Consider the following 20,281-nt stretch of genomic DNA (forward strand, 5'->3'; position numbering starts at 1 on the left):
AAAAGTTAAAAAACCATTCTGTCGGCGCTACACCGGCGTGTGGTCGTCTGTGTGGTAGGCCGTGTGCGACAACACGACCATGTGACTGACGAGGCCAGGCTGTGCGCGCTAGACACGGCCGTGTGATGGCCAGGTAGGCCCTGTGCGACATACGAGGTAGACAGAATTGGGTCGTATAGGCTACACGAGCGTGTGGACCCACACGGGCGTTTGAAATTTTGGGCCAGGCCGTGTGATCCACACGGTCAAGGCCAATTTGGGCCATGTGGGCTGAAGGGCTTTAAGCCTGTTATCTGGCAGCTCAACTGCATTATTCGATTTATGTGTCATATTTCGGTACAGCATGGTGTGTAGGGATGGGTGGGTTGATTATATCCCCACATGGTGTGTAAGGCTAGACGGAGATGGTGTGTAGTGGCTGGTGGGTAGGATTCTAATATTCTAATCTACATTTTGTATTTGATTGGGCTAAGGCCCTAATATATTTCTGATTCTGCATCTGAGTGGGCTAAAGCCCAAACTGTTTCTGCAATGGGCTCCGGCCTAGTCTGTGATTTCTAATTTCTAGTGATTACTTTGTAAGTTTGATATCTGTGGGGATTACACATTGAGTTGCGAAACTCACTCTTTTCTATTTAATCTTTCCAGGTAATCCCCATATTTGACGGATTGATGCAGCAGAGGACTCTATGGTGGCCACACGTAAAATCTTAGACTGTTTTTCGCAAATTTTCAGATTTTTTACTTGGTTGGGTTTTGATGTAATTCTGGACTTGGACTGCTTGGTTTCTATTTTGGAACTTTATATTGTTTTATGGTTATTTAAATGACAATTCGACAAAAATGGTTTTCCTAAAACTAAGGATTTAGTAAACAAAAACAGTTTTTCCTAGATTAATTGATTATAACAGTTTCCACTTAAAAAGGACAAGTTTGAAACAAAACATCTAGTGCGTGATTCTTTCAATTTAAATAAAGGTTACCTAACCGGAATGGTTTAACTTAAGGAGTTCAATTTCAGAAATCTATTCCATGTGACATCGCCAAATTCGGCCATAACGTTTAGGCCGGGTTTAGGGTGTTACATTTAGTGCTATCAAAGCCAGGTCTCAAAACTTGGCTTTGAATTTTGGGTTCCAAAATTGGTTTTTAAAGAAATTATTTCAAACTGTTTTCAAATATTCTGGTTAAGTGTGTGGTTCACAGAGTCTCCGACGCTGATCCTGTAAGTTTTTTGAGATTTGTACTATTTATTTCGCAATACTGTAGAAAGTATATTCTGAAACTACTATAGGTAGTAAACCGTACTGAAATTGTAGTGAGACTGTGACTTACGGAAACAAACTCTGAACATCTGATGCTATTTTGCATAAAACATCTGTTAATAAATACTGAAACTGTAACTGGTCCATAAAATTTGTAATATAGATAAATTCGATTAGACAATGAGTGCACGAAGTATCCGCAGACGTGGTACTAGAGGTCGAGGTAGAGGTCATAAAAGGGTTCGAGCTGAGTCCTCTTCCATGGATAATATACCGAATTTAGACACGAGTGAGACGCCAGTGTCGCCTACTACTAAGACTGGGTCTCGTGATCGTATGGCTAGGGACGACGCATTGTCCCAGGCTATGCTTAGGATTTTAGAGAGGGTCACTGGGCCCAATGTTGGATCTGGGGGCGAGGGTCAGTTACGGAATGACTCCGGTCTAATGGGGTTGAGTTATTTAGGGGTATCATTGTACTCGTCCCTAACATGGTCGAGTACTGGATAGAGGCTATGTGACAGCCCTAAAGTGACCCTAGTCGGAAAGTGGTTTCGGGACCGCTAAACTGAGTCACCAAATTATTTGAATGTGATATTATTTGTCTAAAATATGTGAATATGAATGTGCGAAAATTTTTAAGCTTCGATTTAGTTAATTGCATGTGAATGGAGTACATAGGACTTATGTGAGAAAATTTAGAAATGTGCTAGGCAAATGTAAAGTGGCCTAATAATGCATGTTATAGAAATGGTGGGTTTGCATGTCAAATTGCCCAATATTTGAGCTAATGGCTAGCCATGCTATGAGTGGAAACATGTCACAAACATGTTATGTAGTGATGTATGTTAGGAACAATAAAATAATGAGTATGGGTAATAAAGAAATGGAAAAAGGAAAAGAATGGTGAGATTGTTTCTCCCCCTCCCCATTGCCGTGAAGGTAAGAAAGAAAACAAAAAAAAAAGTGTCCATCTTTTTCTCATTCCTCTTGGCCAAATGTTCTAAGGAAGAAAGAAAAACAAGTTGTGTTCTTTGGTTCTTCTTGGCCGAATTGAAAGGAAGAAGAAGGGAGTGAAGCAATCGGTCATCTTAGGTCACTATTAAGGTAAGGAAGTTTGTACTAGCTCTTGAAATTTTAGTTGATATTGAGTGAGATATCAAGTGATTTTTGTAAACCATGACAAAATTTTGATTTTAGATTGAGTAAGGTTTTTGACTATGGTAGTTAATAATGGTGAGTTTTGTTGTTTCATGTTAAAGTTAGGTGAATGATGATGATGGATGAGTGTTTGAACCATAAAAGAATTGGTTACCTTGTTATGAACTAGGGCCGAATGTGAGTTGGTTGTGGTTGAATATTGCATGCTTGGTAGAATGGTGGATGAAAGTGCGAATGTGGTCTTTGGTTTGGCATGAAGTGATAATAAAGGTTTAAAGGATAGCTTAGGTTAATAGATACTCACTAATGAGTTCGAATGGAAGCTTTGTTAAGTGTGAAATGAGTGGTAGAGAGAGAATTATGGACTATTGCCGAATGTATGTTGGATTGATAGAGTATCCAAATTGATTTTATGTGTGTATGCATGACCGAATATAATCGACCACATGAATGAGTACGAGGTTGATGTGTATGTTCGGCCATAGGTAAACATATTGATGGCTTTATCTTGACTTAGAAAATTCGCTAAGGTGAATATTGGCTAATGTGTTGAGTTGATTCATGGTTTCATATGTATGTGACTTTAGTGTCTAATGTATATATATGGGCTAAGTACCTTGAGTTCCTCTTTTGATGCTCAAATGATTAAATCAATTTATTTGTTAAATTAAGCTCAAGAGCAAAGGGAACTAAATCCGATAAAGGAAGGAAAAAGTGGTCGAATAGCCATCGAAATCGCTCGACAACATCCGAGGTAAGTTTTGAGCAATGAGACTTAGTTTATGATTTGATTAAGTCATAATGTATGAGCATAACAAATATCTGATGATACGATGATTTTACTTGAATTATATGTTGAGGTAATTAGTCTATACGTATGACGGTAGCCGTATGTGCATAGAGATCGTGTTATAAAGCAAACTAAACCATGCTGTTTGTATGTGGCTAGTGAGCCGAAATGGGAATGCTTAATACGTGACTTGTGTTTGAATTCTAATTATGAAAATGAAATTAGATGTGTCATGATTTATTGATATGTGCATGAATGTTCGGATGATAACAGGGCTAAGTCCGAGAGCATTTGAGCTAGTGGCTAATTCGGGCTAAGTCCCAAGGCATTCGTGTGAGCTACTATATCCGGCTAAGTCTCAAGGCATTCGTGCGAGCTACTATATCCGGGCTAAGTCCCGAAGGCGTTTGTGCGAGTTATTATATCGGGCTAAGTCCCGAAGGCATTTGTGCAAGTTACCATAACCGGGCTAAGTCCCGAAGGCATTTGAGCTAGTGGCTATATCCGGCTAAACCCCGAAGGTACTTGGTTTGAGAATGAGTGATCTTGCTGTAATAAGTTAGATTGATACGCTCGTAAAACCCAACGATGAGGCACGTTTCAGTATATGCATTGGGGTAGTGATTAGTTTAAATAATATTCGCTCGAGAAATTAATGAGCTTAGGCCTTAGCTAAGTTGATCTTTTGTGTATGAATATAAGGGTCGGTAATGTGAAGTAAGTATGATATTGAGAATTTGTGCATATAAGATTATCCGTTTAGCCATATGAATGCTATATTTTGGTTGTGTCTAATTTCATGGCTCAAACTTACTAAGCATTAAATGCTTACTCCGTTTTTTTGATTCTCTATTTTATAGATTTTGGTTCGTCAGCTATTGGACTCGGGATTTTTGAAATCGAAGTCGCCCACACTATCAAAGCTCCTTTTGGTATATTTTTGGTTGAACTTTGAAATGGCATGTATAGGACTACCCTTTTGTTGTAGGTCATGTACCTTTCGGTTTTGTGTAAATTTGGATAGCCATGCGAAAATGGCTTAAGTATACTTTGATCATAGCATTATAATCGTTTTGTATGTTGTCCATCGAGAGGTATGGAAATGTTGGTAACGGTTAGTCATGGGAATGGTTATTCATGATCACTTTTGGTATATGTATGACAAACTCTAGTTGATCCATGGAGGATCATGATATAGGTAAAGTTTACCTTAAAAATAGATGCTGGCAGCAGTAGTGGATGTGAAAAATCTCTAAAAATAGTAGGAATGGAATTAAATAGCGAATAAATTATGTAATCGAACCTTGATGAATCTATTTTCATAGGAAAGTAACGAAACGCTCATATGAACAGTATATTATGAGATGTTAAAGTTTTCGTGAGACAGGGCCAGAACAGTTTCTGGATCCCCTGATCTAACTTTGGAAATTCATTGTAAATTAACCAGAGATATTTACAAGTTATTCCATATATGTATAGATTCCTTTTTGAGTCTAGTTTCTATAGAAACAAACGGCATCAGTATTGAAGCCCTGTACAGGGAGATATCTAAATCGTAATGCATGAAGGTCAGTGTAGTCGCACCCTATAACAGGGGAGACTTTAACTAATAAACTGTACTAATTGGCCTAACCTAAAATTCTAGAAAAAAATCTGTAGATGGACATATGAGTCTAGTTTCAGGGAAAAATTACGAAACTGATTTTTGAGTTTTGGAACTCGAGATATGATTTGTAACGTGACAGTGACGCAGTTAGCCAACTGCCTGGAAATTTTTAAAATGGACTGTGAAAGCGAGTGATTTAAGTCTGCAAACCCCTCGTGTCCGACTCCGGAAACGGTCTCGGGTATGGGGTGCTACAATTAAAATTGTATCAAAGCTACGGTTTAGTCGATTCTAGGACTACCGTAATGCGTTGGGTTTAGCTATACATGCCATTTTATGTGATTATTTGATAGTGTGGTGATTTCTGACATTTGCAAATGTGTTTAATTATAGTAATGGATTCCGATCCCGACCGAGCGGTAGCTGATGATCTTGAGAGTGTAGCGCCTGCTCCCGCACAAGGGACAGCGCCGGCGGACTCTCAACCTAATGCTAGTAATCCGAATAATGAAGCTAGACAAGCTTTCTATAGTGTGATGAATGATTGGTTCAACCAATACATTCGAACTAATACGGCTGCTCCACAACCTCCATTCCCGACAAATACCACCCCCGCACCTATAATACCTCCGGTAACTGACCAAATAAGGTCAAATAAGCCCCCAGTTGACAAAATCCGAAAATATGGGGCTACCGAATTTAAGGCTACGAACAGCGATGATGCCGAGCAAGCTAAATTTTGGTTGGACAACACTATCCGGGTACTCGATGAGCTATCTTGCACACCCGATGAGTGCCTAAAGTGTACTATCTCCTTGCTACGTGATTACGCCTACTATTGGTGGAACATGTTGACTTGTCGTGCCAGAGAGCAAGTAACTTAGGAGTTCTTCCAAACCGAGTTTGAAAGAAGTATATCATCGAGATTCATTGACCAAAATGGAAGGAATTTCTTGAACTCAAACAAGGTTCCATGTCGGTTCATCGACTATGAGCGAAAATTTGTAAGACTTAGCCGAGACGCGAGAATGCATTTCTTGAAGCCGTGATGTGTAAAGCGTTCGAGGATGGGCTGAATGACGATATAAAGTCAGTATGTAGGCATTTTGGAAATTCGAGAATTTGTGGCACTTTTCGAGCGAGCTTGCAAGGCCGAGGAGCTCAGTATGGAGAAAAGAAAAGCTGAGGAGGGAGCAAGGGAGTTTCGTAAGAGGTCTTCGGGGAAGCCCTTCCCACAGTCATCGAAGAAATTTAGAGATGGCTTAGGCCGGTCTAGGGACACTTCGGGCTTTTCTAGACGAGATCGCGATCGACCCCCTGTGAGCACACGAGTCACTTCGATCGCCAGTGTTGGAAATGATCGTCGAGATAGAACGGAGTGCCAATATTATGGCAAATGGCATTCTGGGAGTTGTAGATTCCATGACCGCTCCTGTTACAAGTGCGGGTCAGCCGACCACTTTATCAAAGATTGCCCGAGATTGTCTGAACAGAATGTAAATCAGAGTGGGAAACCGGGTGCTACCACTGCTCAAGGTAGACCATCTAGAAATACGGGCAATGCTAGTGTTGGTCAGAGAGGATCTAGAGATGCTACGACCAGATCTGAGGCTCGTGCTCCTGCTAAGGCTTATGCTATACGCGCACGTGAGGATGCTTCCTCGCCAGATGTTATTACCGATACTTTTACTCTCTTTGATACTAATGTGATTGCTTTGATTGACCCTGGTTCTACTCATTCTTATATATGTGAAACCTTAGCATCCAGTAAGACTTTACCTATTGAGTCTACTGAGTTCGTAATTCGGGTGTCAAATCCCTTGGGTCGTTACGTGCTTGTCGACAAAGTGTGTAAGAAATGCCCCTAGTAATTGAGGTTCTGTTTCCCGGTGACTTGATGCTTTTGCCGTTTGATGAATTTGATGTTATCCTCGGTTTAGATTGGTTGACCGTGCATGATGCGGTTGTGAATTGCAAAAGCAAGACTATCGATTTGAGGTGTGTAAATAACGAGATAATTCGAGTTGAGTCTACGGACTTAAAGGGGTTACCAGCTGTAATATCAGCAATGTTGGCCCAGAAATATGTAAGAAAGGGGTGCGAAGCATACCTTGCGTATGTACTTGATGACAAAGAGTTAGAAAAGAAACCCAAATCTGTGCCGGTGGTTTGTGAATACCCGGATGTTTTTTCTGAAGAATTGCCGGGTTTACCACCTGTTCGGGAGGTAGAGTTTGGTATTGAGCTTGTACCTAGGACTACGCCAATTTCGATAGCTCCGTATCGTATGGCACCAACCTAGTTAAAAGAGTTGAAAGCTCAATTGCAAGAGTTGACGGATAGAGGTTTCGCTCGACCAAGTTTCTCACCTTGGGGTGCACCAGTATTGTTTGTGAAAAAGAAGGACGGAACCATGAGGTTGTGCATTGACCGTCGTCAATTTGAATAAAGTGACGATAAAGAATAAATATCCGCTATCTGCGTATTGATGATTTGTTTGATCAACTGAAGGAGCCTCGGTGTTTTCAAAGATAGATTTGAGATCGGGTTATTACGATTCATGAATTCGAGATTCGGATATACCAAAAGCGCTTTGAGCGAGATACGGCCACTACGAGTTCTTAGTGATGCCGTTTAGGCTCACTAATGCCCATGATATTTATGGATTTGATGAATCGGATCTTGAGCAGATTTGGACGGTTCGTGGTTGTGTTTATTGATGACATCTTGGTCTATTCAAGAGATGAGACCGAACATCTTGAGCACACGAGATTAGTGTTGCAAATTTTACGGGATAAGCGGTTATATGCTAAGTTGATAAGTGTGAGTTTCGGTTAGAGAGGTTAGCTTCTTGGGCCATGTGGTATCTGCATCGGTTATTCGAGTTGATCGAGCAAAATTTCAGCCATACTTAATTGGAAGCCTCAGAAATATTCTTGAGGTTCGGAGCTTTTGGGACTTCTTAGGTTACCGACGGTTTGTGAAAGGTTTCGATGATAGCCACACCGATGACAAAACTACTTGGAAGGATGTTAAGTTTGAATAGACAGAAAATTGTCGAAAAGTTTGAACAATTGAAACGCACTTAACGGAAGCTCGGTACTAGTGCGGCCGAATCGCAAGGAGTTCGTCATTTATAGTGATGCATCCCTACTTGGGTTGGGTTGCGTATTGATGCAAGAAGGTCGAGTTGTGGCCTATGCGTCGAGACAATTAAAGCCACATGAGAAAAATTATCCGACCCATGACCTCGAACTAGCTGCCATCGTATTTGCTTTGAAAATATGGCGACATTATTTATTTGGCGAGAAGTGCCATGTGTATTCGGATCACAAAAGTCTCAAATATTTGATGACTCAAAGAGACTTGAATCTGCGACAAAGGCGTTGGCTTGAGTTGTTGAAAGATTATGAACTTGTCATTGACTATCACCCGGGAAAGGCTAATGTGGTTGCGGATGCCTTAAGTTGTAAATCACCGTTTGCTTTCTGACGATGAATGTACACTTATCATTCTATCCAACAATGTGTTAGTGGCGGAATTAAAGGCCAAACCATTGTTGATTCATCAAATTCGTGAAGCTCAGAAAGTCGATGATGAACTGGTTGCAAAACGGGCTGAATGTGTTTTGAATATGGAATCAGAGTTTCAAATTGATGATGACGATTGTTTGAGGTTCAGAAGACGGTTGTGTGTTCCAAGAAATTCGAACTCATTTCGATGATTACGAGCGAAGCTCATTGTAGCCGAATGTCGATTCACCCGGGGAGTACGAAAATGTACAACGATCTGAGACGTCAGTTTTGGTGGCATGGTATGAAACGAGACATTTCCGATTTTGTCTCGAAGTGCTTAGTATGTCAGCAAGTGAAGGCGAAACATCAAGTGCCTACGGGTTTACTTCAACCGATCATGATACCTGAATGGAAATGGGATCGAGTCACGATGGATTTTGTATCTGGGTTGCCGTGTCGCAAGTAAGAAGGATACGATTTGGGTTGTTGTCGATAGACCGACTAAGTCGGCTCATTTTATCCCGTCGTCACGGATTTTCATTGGATAAACTATTTGAATTGTATGTTTCTCGATTGTGAGATTACACGGGGTACCGATTTCTATTGTGTCGGATAGAGATCCGAGATTCACCTCACGATTTTGGAAGAAATTGCAAGAAGCTTTGGGCACCAAGTTGCATTTTAGCACCGCTTTTCACCCCCAAACCGATGGTCAATCCGAGCGGATAATTCAGATACTTGAGGATATGTTGAGATGTTGCATCCTCGAGTTCAGTGGTTCGTGGAAGCGGTATTTACCTTTGATTGAATTCGGTTACAACAATAGTTTTCAATCAAGTATTAAGATGGCACCTTACGAGGCCTTGTACGGGCATAAATGCCGTACACCATTATTTTGGACCGAGCTCGGTGAGAGTAAAATTTTCGGAGTGGATTGGATTAAAGATGCTGAACAGAAAGTAAGAATAATTCATGAAAGTCTGAAGGCAGCATCAGATCTTCAGGAGTCGTATGCAGATTTAAAACGAAGAGCTATTGAGTATCAGGTGGAGACAAAGTGTTTCTTAAGGTCTCACCTTGGAAAAAGATACTCAGATTTGGCCGTAAGGGCAAACTGAGTTCGAGGTTCATCGGGCCATATGAGATATCCAAACGAGTTGGTCCAGTTGCGTATCGTTTGATTTTGCCCCCTGAACTTGAAAAGATTCACGACGTCTTTCATGTTTCGATGCTTCGACCTTATAGATCTGATCCGTCACACGTGATTAATCCATTAGAAGTTGAAATTCAATTTGACTTGAGTTATGAAGAGGAACCGATTCGTATCCTAGCTCGTGAAGTGAAAGAGTTGTGAAACAAAAGGGTTCCGTTGGTAAAAGTGTTATGGCTCAAACACGGAATCGAAGAAGCTACTTGGGAAACCGAGAACTCTATGAAAGAACGATACCCAAACACATTTCTGGGTAAGATTTTTGGGACGAAAATTTCTTAAGTGGGGAGAGTTGTGACACCCTAAAGTGACCCTAGTCGGAAGCGGTTCAGGACCGCTAAACCGAGTCACCAAATTATTTGAATGTGATATTATTTGTCTAAAATATGTGAATATGAATGTGCGAAAATTTTTAAGCTTCGATTTAGTTAATTGCATGTGAATGGAGTACATAGGACTTATGTGAGAAAATTTAGAAATGTGCTAGGCAAATGTAAAGTGGCCTAATAATGCATGTTATAGAAATGGTGGGTTTGCATGTCAAATTGCCCAATATTTGAGCTAATGGCCGGCCATGCTATGAGTGGAAACATGTCTCAAACATGTTATGTAGTGATGTATGTTAGGAACAATAAAATAATGAGTATGGGTAATAAAGAAATGGAAAAAGGAAAAGAATGGTGAGATTGTTTCTCCCCCTCCCCATTGCCGTGAAGGTAAGAAAGAAAACAAAAAAAAAAGTGTCCATCTTTTTCTCATTCCTCTTGGCCGAATGTTCTAAGGAAGAAAGAAAAACAAGTTGTGTTCTTTGGTTCTTCTTGGCCGAATTGAAAGGAAGAAGAAGGGAGTGAAGCAATCGGTCATCTTAGGTCACTATTAAGGTAAGAAAGTTTGTACTAGCTCTTGAAATTTTAGTTGATATTGAGTGAGATATCAAGTGATTTTTGTAAACCATGACGAAATTTTGATTTTAGATTGAGTAAGGTTTTTGACTATGGTAGTTAATAATGGTGAGTTTTGTTGTTTCATGTTAAAGTTAGGTGAATGATGATGATGGATGAGTGTTTGAACCATAAAAGAATTCGGTTACCTTGTTATGAACTAGGGCGAATGTGAGTTGGTTGTGGTTGAATATTGCATGCTTGGTAGAATGGTGGATGAAAGTGCGAATGTGGTCTTTGGTTTGGCATGAAGTGATAATAAAGGTTTAAAGGATAGCTTAGGTTAATTGATACTCACTAATGAGTTTGAATGGAAGCTTTGTTAAGTGTGAAATGAGTGGCCGAGAGAGAGAATTATGGACTATTGCCGAATGTATGTTGGATTGATAGAGTATCCAAATTGATTTTATGTGTGTATGCATGACCGAATATAATCGACCACATGAATAAGTACGTAGGTTGATGTGTATGTTCGGCCATAGGTAAACATATTGATGGCTTTATCTTGACTTAGAAAATTCGGCTAAGGTGAATATTGGCTAATGTGTTGAGTTGATTTATGGTTTCATATGTATGTGACTTTAGTGTCTAATGTATATATATGGGCTAAGTACCTTGAGTTCCTCTTTTGATGCTCAAATGATTAAATCAATTTATTTGTTAAATTAAGCTCAAGAGCAAAGGGGAACTAAATCCGATAAAGGGAAGGAAAAAGTGGTCGAATAGCCATCGAAATCGTTCGACAACATCCGAGGTAAGTTTTGAGCAATGAGACTTAGTTTATGATTTGATTAAGTCATAATGTATGAGCATAACAAATATCTGATGATCGATGATTTTTACTTGAATTATATGTTGAGTTAATTAGTCTATACGTATGAATGGGTAGTGTATGTGCATAGAGATCGTGTTATAAAGCAAACTAAACCATCTTTGTTTGTATGTGGCTAGTGAGCCGAAATGGGAATGTATCGTGACTTGTGTTTGAATTCTAATTATGAAAATGAAATTAGATGTGTCATGATTTATGATATGTGCATGAATGTTCGGATGATAACCGGGCTAAGTCCGAGAGCATTTGAGCTAGTGGCTAATTAGGGCTAAGTCCGAAGGCATTCGTGCGAGCTACTATATTCGGGCTAAGTCCCGAAGGCATTCGTCTGACTACTATATCCGGGCTAAGTCCGAAGGCGTTTGTCAGCGAGTTATTATACGGGCTAAGTCCGAAGGCATTTGTGCAAGTTACCATAACGGGCTAAGTCCGAAGGCATTTGAGCTAGTGGCTATATCCGGCTAAACCCGAAGGTAATTGGTTTGAGAACGAGTGATCTTCTTGTAATAAGTTAGATTGATACGCTCGTAAAACCCAACGATGAGGTACGTTTCAGTATATGCATTGGGGTAGTGATTCCGTTTAAATAATATTCGCTCGAAGAAATTAATGAGCTTAGGCCTTAGCTAAGTTGATCTTTGTGTATGAATATAAGGGTCGATAATGTGAAGTAAGTATGATATTGAGAATTTGTGCATATGAGATTATCCGTTTAGCCATATGAATGCTATATTTTGGTTGTGTCTAATTTCATGGCTCAAACTTATTAAGCATTAAATGCTTACTCCGTTTCTTTGATTCTCTATTTTATAGATTTTGGTTCGTCACCATCGGACTCGGGATTTTTGAAGTCGAAGTCGCCCACACTATCAAAGCTCCTTTTGGTATATTTTGGTTGAACTTTGAAATGGCATGTATAGGACTACCCTTTTGTTGTAAGTCATGTACCTTTCGGTTTTCGTAAATTTGGATAGCCATGCGAAAATGGCTTAAGTATACTTTGATCATAGCATTATAATCGTTTTGTATGTTGTCCGTCGAGAGGTATGGAAATGTTGGTAGCAGTTAGTCATGGGAATGGTTATTCATGATCACTTTTGGTATATGTATGACAAACTCTAGTTGATCCATGGAGGATCATGATATAGGTAAAGTTTACCTTAAAAATAGATCTTTGGCGAAGTAGTGGATGTGAAAAATCTCTAAAAATAGTAGGAATGGAATTAAATAGCGAATAAATTATGTAATCGAACCTTGATGAATCTATTTTCATAGAAAAGTAACGAAACGCTCATATGAATAGTATATTATGAGATGTTAAAGTTTTTGTGAGACAGGGCCAGAACAGTTTCTGGATCCCCTGATCTGACTTTGGAAATTCATTATAAATTAACCAGAGACATTTACAAGTTATTCCATATATGTATAGATTCCTTTTTGAGTCTAGTTTCTATAGAAACAAACGGCATCAGTATTGAATCCCTGTACAGGGAGATATCCAAATCGTAATGCTTGAAGGTCAGTGTAGTCGCACCCTGTAACAGGGGAGACTTTAACTAATAAACTGTACTAATTGGCCTGACCTAAAATTCTAGAAAAAATATGTAGATGGAAATATGAGTCTAGTTTGAGGGAAAAATTACGAAACTGATTTTTGAGTTTTGTAACTCAAGATATGATTTTTAAAGTGAGCGGTGACGCAGATTAATAACTGCTGGATATTTTAAAATGGACTGTGAAAGCGAGTGATTTAAGTCGCAAACCCTCGTGTCCGACTCTGCAGCGGTCTCAGTGCAGGGTGTTACAGAGCCCTTGAAAGAATCATGGATGATTTGGATTTTACCCTCGAGCAGAAATTGAAGGGCGCTGTTTCCTTACTTCGCGATGAAGCATACCAATGGTGGTTGACCCTTAAGAAGGGCACTCAACCTGATTGTCTATCATGGGATTTCTATAAGACATCATTTCAGAGTAAGTATGTGGGGGCAAGCTACATCGACGCTAGGAGACGTGAGTTCTTAAATCTCACCTAGGGTGATCGATCAGTGGCCGAGTATGAGGCCGAATTTCTGAGACTGAGCTATTATGCGCGAAGCATGGTGGCGTCTGAATATAAGAGGTATCTCTGTTTTGAGGACGGCTTTAGGAATAACCTGAGGGTGCTGATGGCTCCGCAGAGGGAGTGTGAGTTTGCTGTTCTGGTCGAAAAAGTTAAGATTGCTGAGGATGTTAAGCGTGCGGAGCGCCAGAACAGGGATCGCGAGAGGGGTAAGAACAAGAGGGATTCAATGCTCTCGAGTTTGGTGATGAGGCCTAAGAGAAAGGCCAGACCTGATGGGCCAGTCAGAGTTGGGGCCCTTGTTGCACCTACTGGGTTCTCACCTTGTAGGCATTGTGGTAGACGCCATCTGGGCAAGTGTTGGAGGACTATTGAGGCGTGTTTAAGATGTGGGTCAACTGAGCATCATACTAGTGAGTGTCTATTGAGGACTGATCAGATGCAACCTATGAGTTTAGGAAATGCACAGCCGTCGAGGGTAGTTCAGCAACCACTTAGGGGCCGTGGTCAGGCCAGGGGTGGTAACGTCATGGGCCGTAGACAAAAAGCACCGGGTAGAGGTGCTGGACATACTGAGGTGATGCAGCCTACTCTTGTTTATACTGCTCTTCACCGAGAGGACCGAGATACTCCAGACGTTATTACAAGTACGTTTGTAATTTATATTATGCCTTATCTTGCATTGGTAGACATAGGTTCTACAATCTTACATTGCTAGCACTGTGTCGGAAACTTTGGGAATTTTGATTGAGAATACTCCTAGTGAGGTGACTGTATTAAGTCCATTGGGACAATCTGCCTGGGTTAGTAGGCTATATAGAGACGTTCCATTAGAGGTTCAAGGGAAATTATTTCTGACTGATTCGATGGAGCTTCCGTTTGGGGAGTTTGACTTGATTCTGAGGATGAATTGGTTGGTTAAGCACTGAGTGAGTCTGGATTGTTTGTCCAAGAGGGTTGTTTTGAGAATCGAGGGGGAAGACGAGGTAGTCGTAATTGGGAAGCGTCGAAACTAATTTTCGAATGTGTTTCTGCTTTGAGGGCGAAAAAGTTGGTGCGTAAGGGATGTGAGGCATATCTAGCCTATATCAGTGTTTCTAATTTGGGGGATTCTTCGGTTAAGGATATCAGGACGGTTAAGGAATTTTCAGATGTCATTCCTAATGAACTACTGGGTTTAGCTCCGAATCGAGAGGTGAAATTTGGGATTGAACTTATTCCAAGTATAGCTCCAGTATCTATCACCCCCTACCCAATGGCACCAAAGGAGATTACCAAGCTTAAGGCTCAGATTAAGGAATTACTGGATAGAGGGTTCATCCGTCCTAGTGTGTCTCCGTGGGGAGCACCAGTGTTGTTTATGAAAAAGAAGGATGGATCCATACGTATGTGTATTGACTACCGGCAACTGAATAAGTTGACCATTAAGAATAAGTAACCCCTATCAAGGATAGATGATCCATTTGACTAGTTTCGAGGAGTTTTGGTTTTCTCTAAGATTGATCTCCGATCAGGGTATCATCAGTTGAAGGTTAAGGAGACTGATGTGCATAAGACGGTATTTAGAACTCGTTATGGACATTACGAGTTCCTAGTTATGCCATTTGGATTGACTAATGCACCAGTGACATTTATGGACTTGATGAACCGAGTGTTCCAGCCCTATCTAGATCGGTTCGTGGTGGTATTTATTGATGATATATTGGTGTATTCGAAGATCGATGATAAGCACGATAAACATCTCAGGGTGGTTCTACAGATTCTGCAAGAGAAACAACTGTATGCTAAGTTCAGTAAATGTGAGTTCTGGTTACATGAAGTAACGTTTTTGGGCCATGTGGTCTCTGCAGAGGGATTAGAGTCGATCCTCGAAAGATTGAGGCTGTCTTAGATTGGAAGCAACCTAAGAATGTATCTAAGATCCACAGTTTTTTTAAATTGGCAGGGTATTATCGACGGTTTGTAGAAGGGTTTTCACTGATCGCCGCACCCTTGACTAAGCTGTTAAGGAAGGGTGTGCCATTTAACTGGGCTGATTCGCAGCAAGAGAGCTTTGAGAAGCTCAAGATTGTTCTGACTCAAGCTCCTGTTCTGATACAGCCTAAACTCGGTAAAGATTTCGCGATCTACAGTGATGCTTCACACGTTGGTTTAGAGTGTGTATTGATGTAGGATAGTAAGGTGGTAGCGTATGTATTGATGTAGGATAGTAAGGTGGTAGCGTATGCATCTCGTCAGCTCAAAAGTCACGAAGAGAACTATCCTACTCATAATTTGAAATTAGCTGCGGCAGTCTTCGCTTTGAAAATTTAGAGGCACTACCTGTATAGTGAGAAGTGTACTATCTACACTAAACATAAAAGCCTTAAGTATCTCCTCACTTAGAAGGAGTTAAATCTTAGGCAGCGTAGGTGGGTGGAGTTGCTTAAAGATTTTAATTGTACCATTGAGTACCATCCAGGCAAGGCCAATATGGTGGCCGACGCGTTGAGCTATAGGGCTATGACCGATATGATAGCAATGTTCACTCGACTCAGCCTTTTCGACGATGGGAGTCTGTTGGCAGAATTTTAGGTTAAACCAACATGGATTGAACAAATACGAGGTAAATAGTTGGGGGATAAGTCTCTTGAGTTACGGTTTCGTCAGGTTGAGAATGGTGGCACTACTGATTTTGGGGTAAGCAGTAATAGGGTACTTTGTTTCCGCGGTCAGATTTATGTATCGAATGATGAGGATTTAAGACATTCAATTCTGAGGAAGGTGCATAATAGCCCCTATACTATGCATCTCGGGGAGAACAATATGTACCAAGATCTCCGTGAGTTGTAATGGTGGCCAGGGCTGAAATGGGAAGTTATTAATTTTGTAGCTAGATGCTTGACATGCCAGTAAGTTAAGGCTGAGCACCAATCACCTTCGGGTTTGCTACAGCCGATTAAGATTCCCCTTTAGAAGTGGGAACGAGTGACTATGGATTTCGTTAGTAGGTTACCCCTCATACCCACTAAGAAAGATTCAGTATGGGTCATTATGGATCGATTGACCAAGTCCACTCATTTTATACCAGTTCGTATTGACTACTCACTGCAGAAGCTTGTTGAATTGTATGTGTCTGAGATAGTGAGACTACATGGGGTACTGATTTTGATCATATCTGATAGGAATCCTCGCTTCACGTCTCGATTCTGGAAAAAGCTACATGAGGCTCTGAGTTCAAGGTTGGACTTCAATACTGCTTTCTATCCTCAGACAGATGGTCAATCTGAGAGAGTAATTCAGATATTGGAGGATATGTTGAGGAGCTGTGTGATTGACTTCTGTGGCAGTTGGGAGGAGTATTTGCCGTTGGCAAAGTTCGTTTACAATAATAGTGATCAGTCTAGTATACAGATGGCACCTTACGAGGTATTTTATGGTCGTAAGTGTCGCACTCTTTTATGCTGGACTGAGTTGGGCGAGCGATGTCTTTTAGGCCCTGAGTTGGTCTCTAAGATAGATGATAAGGTTAGGTTGATTCGAGATCGACTGAAAGTGACATCAGATGGGCAGAAATCATATGCAGATATGAAGAGGCACAAGATCAGGTATTTTATGGGGTACTTCATGTTTCTGAAGGTCTCGCCATGAAAGAAGATTCTGAGGTTCGGTCGTAAGGGCAAGTTGAGCCCTAGATTTATTGAGCCATACCATATTCTAAAGCGAGTAGGACCGTTTGCTTATCAGTTGGAGCTACCTCCAGAGTTAGACTGTATCCATGATGTGTTCCACATCTCGATGTTGAGACGCTACCTCTCTGATCCTACGCATATTGTTCCAGTTGAAGAGATTGAGGTTCGACCAGATCTGACCTTCGTGGAGGAGCCAGTTCAGATTCTGGATCACGATGTTAAGGCTCTAAGGAGGAAATCTATTCATTTAGTAAAGGTGTTGTGGCGAAATCATAGCACTGAGGAGGCCATGTGGGAGCCTAAAGATACGATGTGTCAGCAGTATCCTCATCTGTTTTGATCAGGTAAATTTCGAAGCTGAAGTTTTCTTTTAGTGGGTATAGTTGTAACGTTGCAAAATTTATATTTTTGTTTTTGTAATTTTATGACACAAATTTATATCTGCTTCAGTGGTTAGTGTTCTGGGTGTGTGTGTGAGGTCCCAAGTTCAAGCCTTTCATTGGGTAAATTATGGTATTTTTTTTTCTTAATAAAGCCTTCACCTTATTCGATAAGCTTATATTTAAGTATTTGTAAAACCGTATCAGAATGGGCCTGCTGGTCTAGTGGTTAAGTTGAGTGTTAGATTGCTGAAGGTCTTGTGTTTGAATCTTTACGTGAGTGTGGAAGTTTATTTTGCTTATTTGATCGTGAGAGTTTCGGTTAAACAGGAATTCTGAGTAATGGGTAATTGTTGGAGAAAAATAAAGGGAGTTGAGATATTGGAATTATCGATTATTCCTTTTTTTCAAAATTTTGTTTCTCTCTCTCTCTCTCAAAGTTTCTGACGTTTCATTTGTTTTCCCTTTCTGATGTTTCATTTGTTTTTCCCCTTCCATTCTCCCTGCTGAAATCCTCTTCTTTACTTTACTATCATTACCGTTTCTTTTATTTTTATCTTATTAGTTCTTTCTGCATACAAGTGACCGAGGATCATATTTTTTGCACTTTTGAGCCTTGTTGGTAAGTTGATTAAGTGCGTTTCATATTTGTAACGAATATTCTATTAATAGGGGGTTGATTTTGGTATTTAGGTAGAAGATAAGAGGCGGTGGACAGCCAGTTAGGGCTTGAGTGTTGCGAAATTACCATTACTTGCTCGAGGTAAGAACGTTGTTAGATTAAGGGGAATGTTCCTTGTGATGGTAACTTTTAGAATCGTGAATTAGGAGATTAATTGTAAGATACTTTGGTCGAATATAGGTTTTAGAGTGTTCGGGGTTTATTTCATCATCAAACCATAACAGGTGTGTACTCGAAATGCAGGAAACGGGGTTCGGTGAAAAGCCAAAAAACCATTCCGTCGATGCCACACGGGCATGTGGTCACCCGTCTGGTAGGCTGTGTGCGACAACACGATCGTATGATTGACGAGGCCAGGCCGTGCGTGCTAGACATGGCTATGTGGGCCAGGCGGGCGTGTGAAATTCTGGGCCAGGCCGTGTGATCCACACAGCCAAGGCCAATTTGGGTGTGTAGGTCTACATGGGCAGGCCACATGGGCGTGTGAGCCCATTTTTTTGAAATGATCTGTAAGGTTGTACGAGTCGTCCAAGTCGACTGTGGACCTACTGTAGGGTAAGTAAGCATTACTTAGACCCTTATTTATGTGATCTAATTATATGGTGTTTGACTGAGCGTGATATCTGTACTGAACTGAATGTATGATTGGTTATTTGCATGTTGCATGTCATATTTGGTATGTTGCATTGTATCGGGGAGGGTTGATATTTTGGAGGAAGTTTCTGAAGGGCTTTAAGCCTATTATCTGGCACCTCAGCTGCATTATTCGATTTATGTGCAGCATTTCGATACAACATGGTGTGTAGGGATGGGTGGGTTGATTATATCCCCACATGGTGTGTAGGGCTAGACGGAGATGGTGTGTAGTGGCTGGTGGGTAGGATTCTAATATTCTAATCTACATTTTGTATTTGATTGGTGCGAGGCCTAATATATTTTCGATTACGCATCCAAAGTGGGCTAAGGCCTAAAGCTGTTTTCGTAATGGGCTCGGCCCGATCTGTGATTCGATTTACGGTGATTACTCATGACGTTTGATATTTGTAGGGATTACACACTGAGTTGCGAAACTCACCCTTTTCTATTTAATCTGTCCAAGTAATCCCCAGACTTGATGGATCGGTGCAGGGGAGGACTCTACGATGGCCACACGTAAAATCTTAGACTGTTTTTCTCAAATTTTCAGATTTATTACTTGGTTAGGTTTTGATGTAATTCTGGACTTGGACTGTTTGGTTTCCGTTTCGGAACTTTATATTGTTTTATGGTTATTTAGACGGCAACTCAACAAAAACGATTTTCCTAAAACTAAAGATTTCGTAAACAAAAATAGTTTTTCCTAAATTAATTGATTACAACAGCTTCTACTTAAAAAGGACAAGTTTGAAACAAAACATCTAGTGCGTGATTCTTTCAATTTAAATAAAGGTTACCTATCTAAAATGGTTTAACTTAAGAAGTTCGGTTTCAAAAATCCATTCCACGTGACATCGCTAGATTCGGTCATAACATTTAGGCTGGGTTTGGGGTGTTACAATTAATTTCAATAGACATGAATGTCACATATTGTGTTCTAATTAATTAAGAAGTGTCACATGACACTTTCTAACCGACAATACGTCAATTACTTTTCAACAGTATTAAACTAAATTAATATAACTTTAGGGGGAAAAATACTAAGATGAGAAATAATATAATTTAGTGTAACAGCCCGATTTTGGGCCTAATCGGAATAGTGGTTTCGGGACCACTATTCCGAGGCCAGAGAAAATTATTTTAGTATTATTTTATGTGTTATAATATAATTTTATAAGTGCATGTAAATTTTGGTAAGTTAATTTTAGCGATTTCTAGTCCAATTTCGAAAAAAAGACTAAATCGCGTAAAAGGTAAAAGTTGTATTTTAGTGCCTAAAGGTGTTGATAGACTAGTGAACTAAAATTGGAGGCCTTTAAAGGGAAATTGGACCCTTTTTAAGTGTGTGGCTGGCCAAGGGGAGACAAAATTTTTAAAAAAGCCAAAATTTATGGGATATTAGGTGACTTTTGACCAAATAGGTAATAAAATAAAAAATAGGATGATATCATCCCTTTTTCATCTTCTCTCCAAGGATTTTTCCAGCCAAGAAATGGGTTTTGAAAGCTTCATATTTTCAGCAACTTTGAGGCT

At 40.2% G+C, this 20,281-nt stretch overlaps 1 protein-coding gene across 1 annotated transcript; it reads left to right on the forward strand.

Moving 5' to 3' along the window:
- The first annotated feature begins 13,416 nt into the window (after window positions 1-13,416).
- On the forward strand, window positions 13,417-17,390 carry LOC128283864 (uncharacterized). Its single transcript, XM_053021283.1, has 10 exons — window positions 13,417-14,026; window positions 14,303-14,709; window positions 14,851-14,937; window positions 15,097-15,158; window positions 15,230-15,524; window positions 16,029-16,142; window positions 16,473-16,600; window positions 16,709-16,764; window positions 16,855-16,966; window positions 17,165-17,390. Exons 1-10 carry the CDS (start codon window positions 13,417-13,419, stop codon window positions 17,388-17,390), a joined length of 2,097 nt encoding a protein of 698 aa, XP_052877243.1.
- The last annotated feature ends 2,891 nt before the right edge of the window (window positions 17,391-20,281 follow it).

The sequence above is a fragment of the Gossypium arboreum genome, chromosome 11, assembly GCF_025698485.1.
Source record: "Gossypium arboreum isolate Shixiya-1 chromosome 11, ASM2569848v2, whole genome shotgun sequence".
Classification (NCBI taxonomy): Eukaryota; Viridiplantae; Streptophyta; class Magnoliopsida; order Malvales; family Malvaceae; genus Gossypium; species Gossypium arboreum.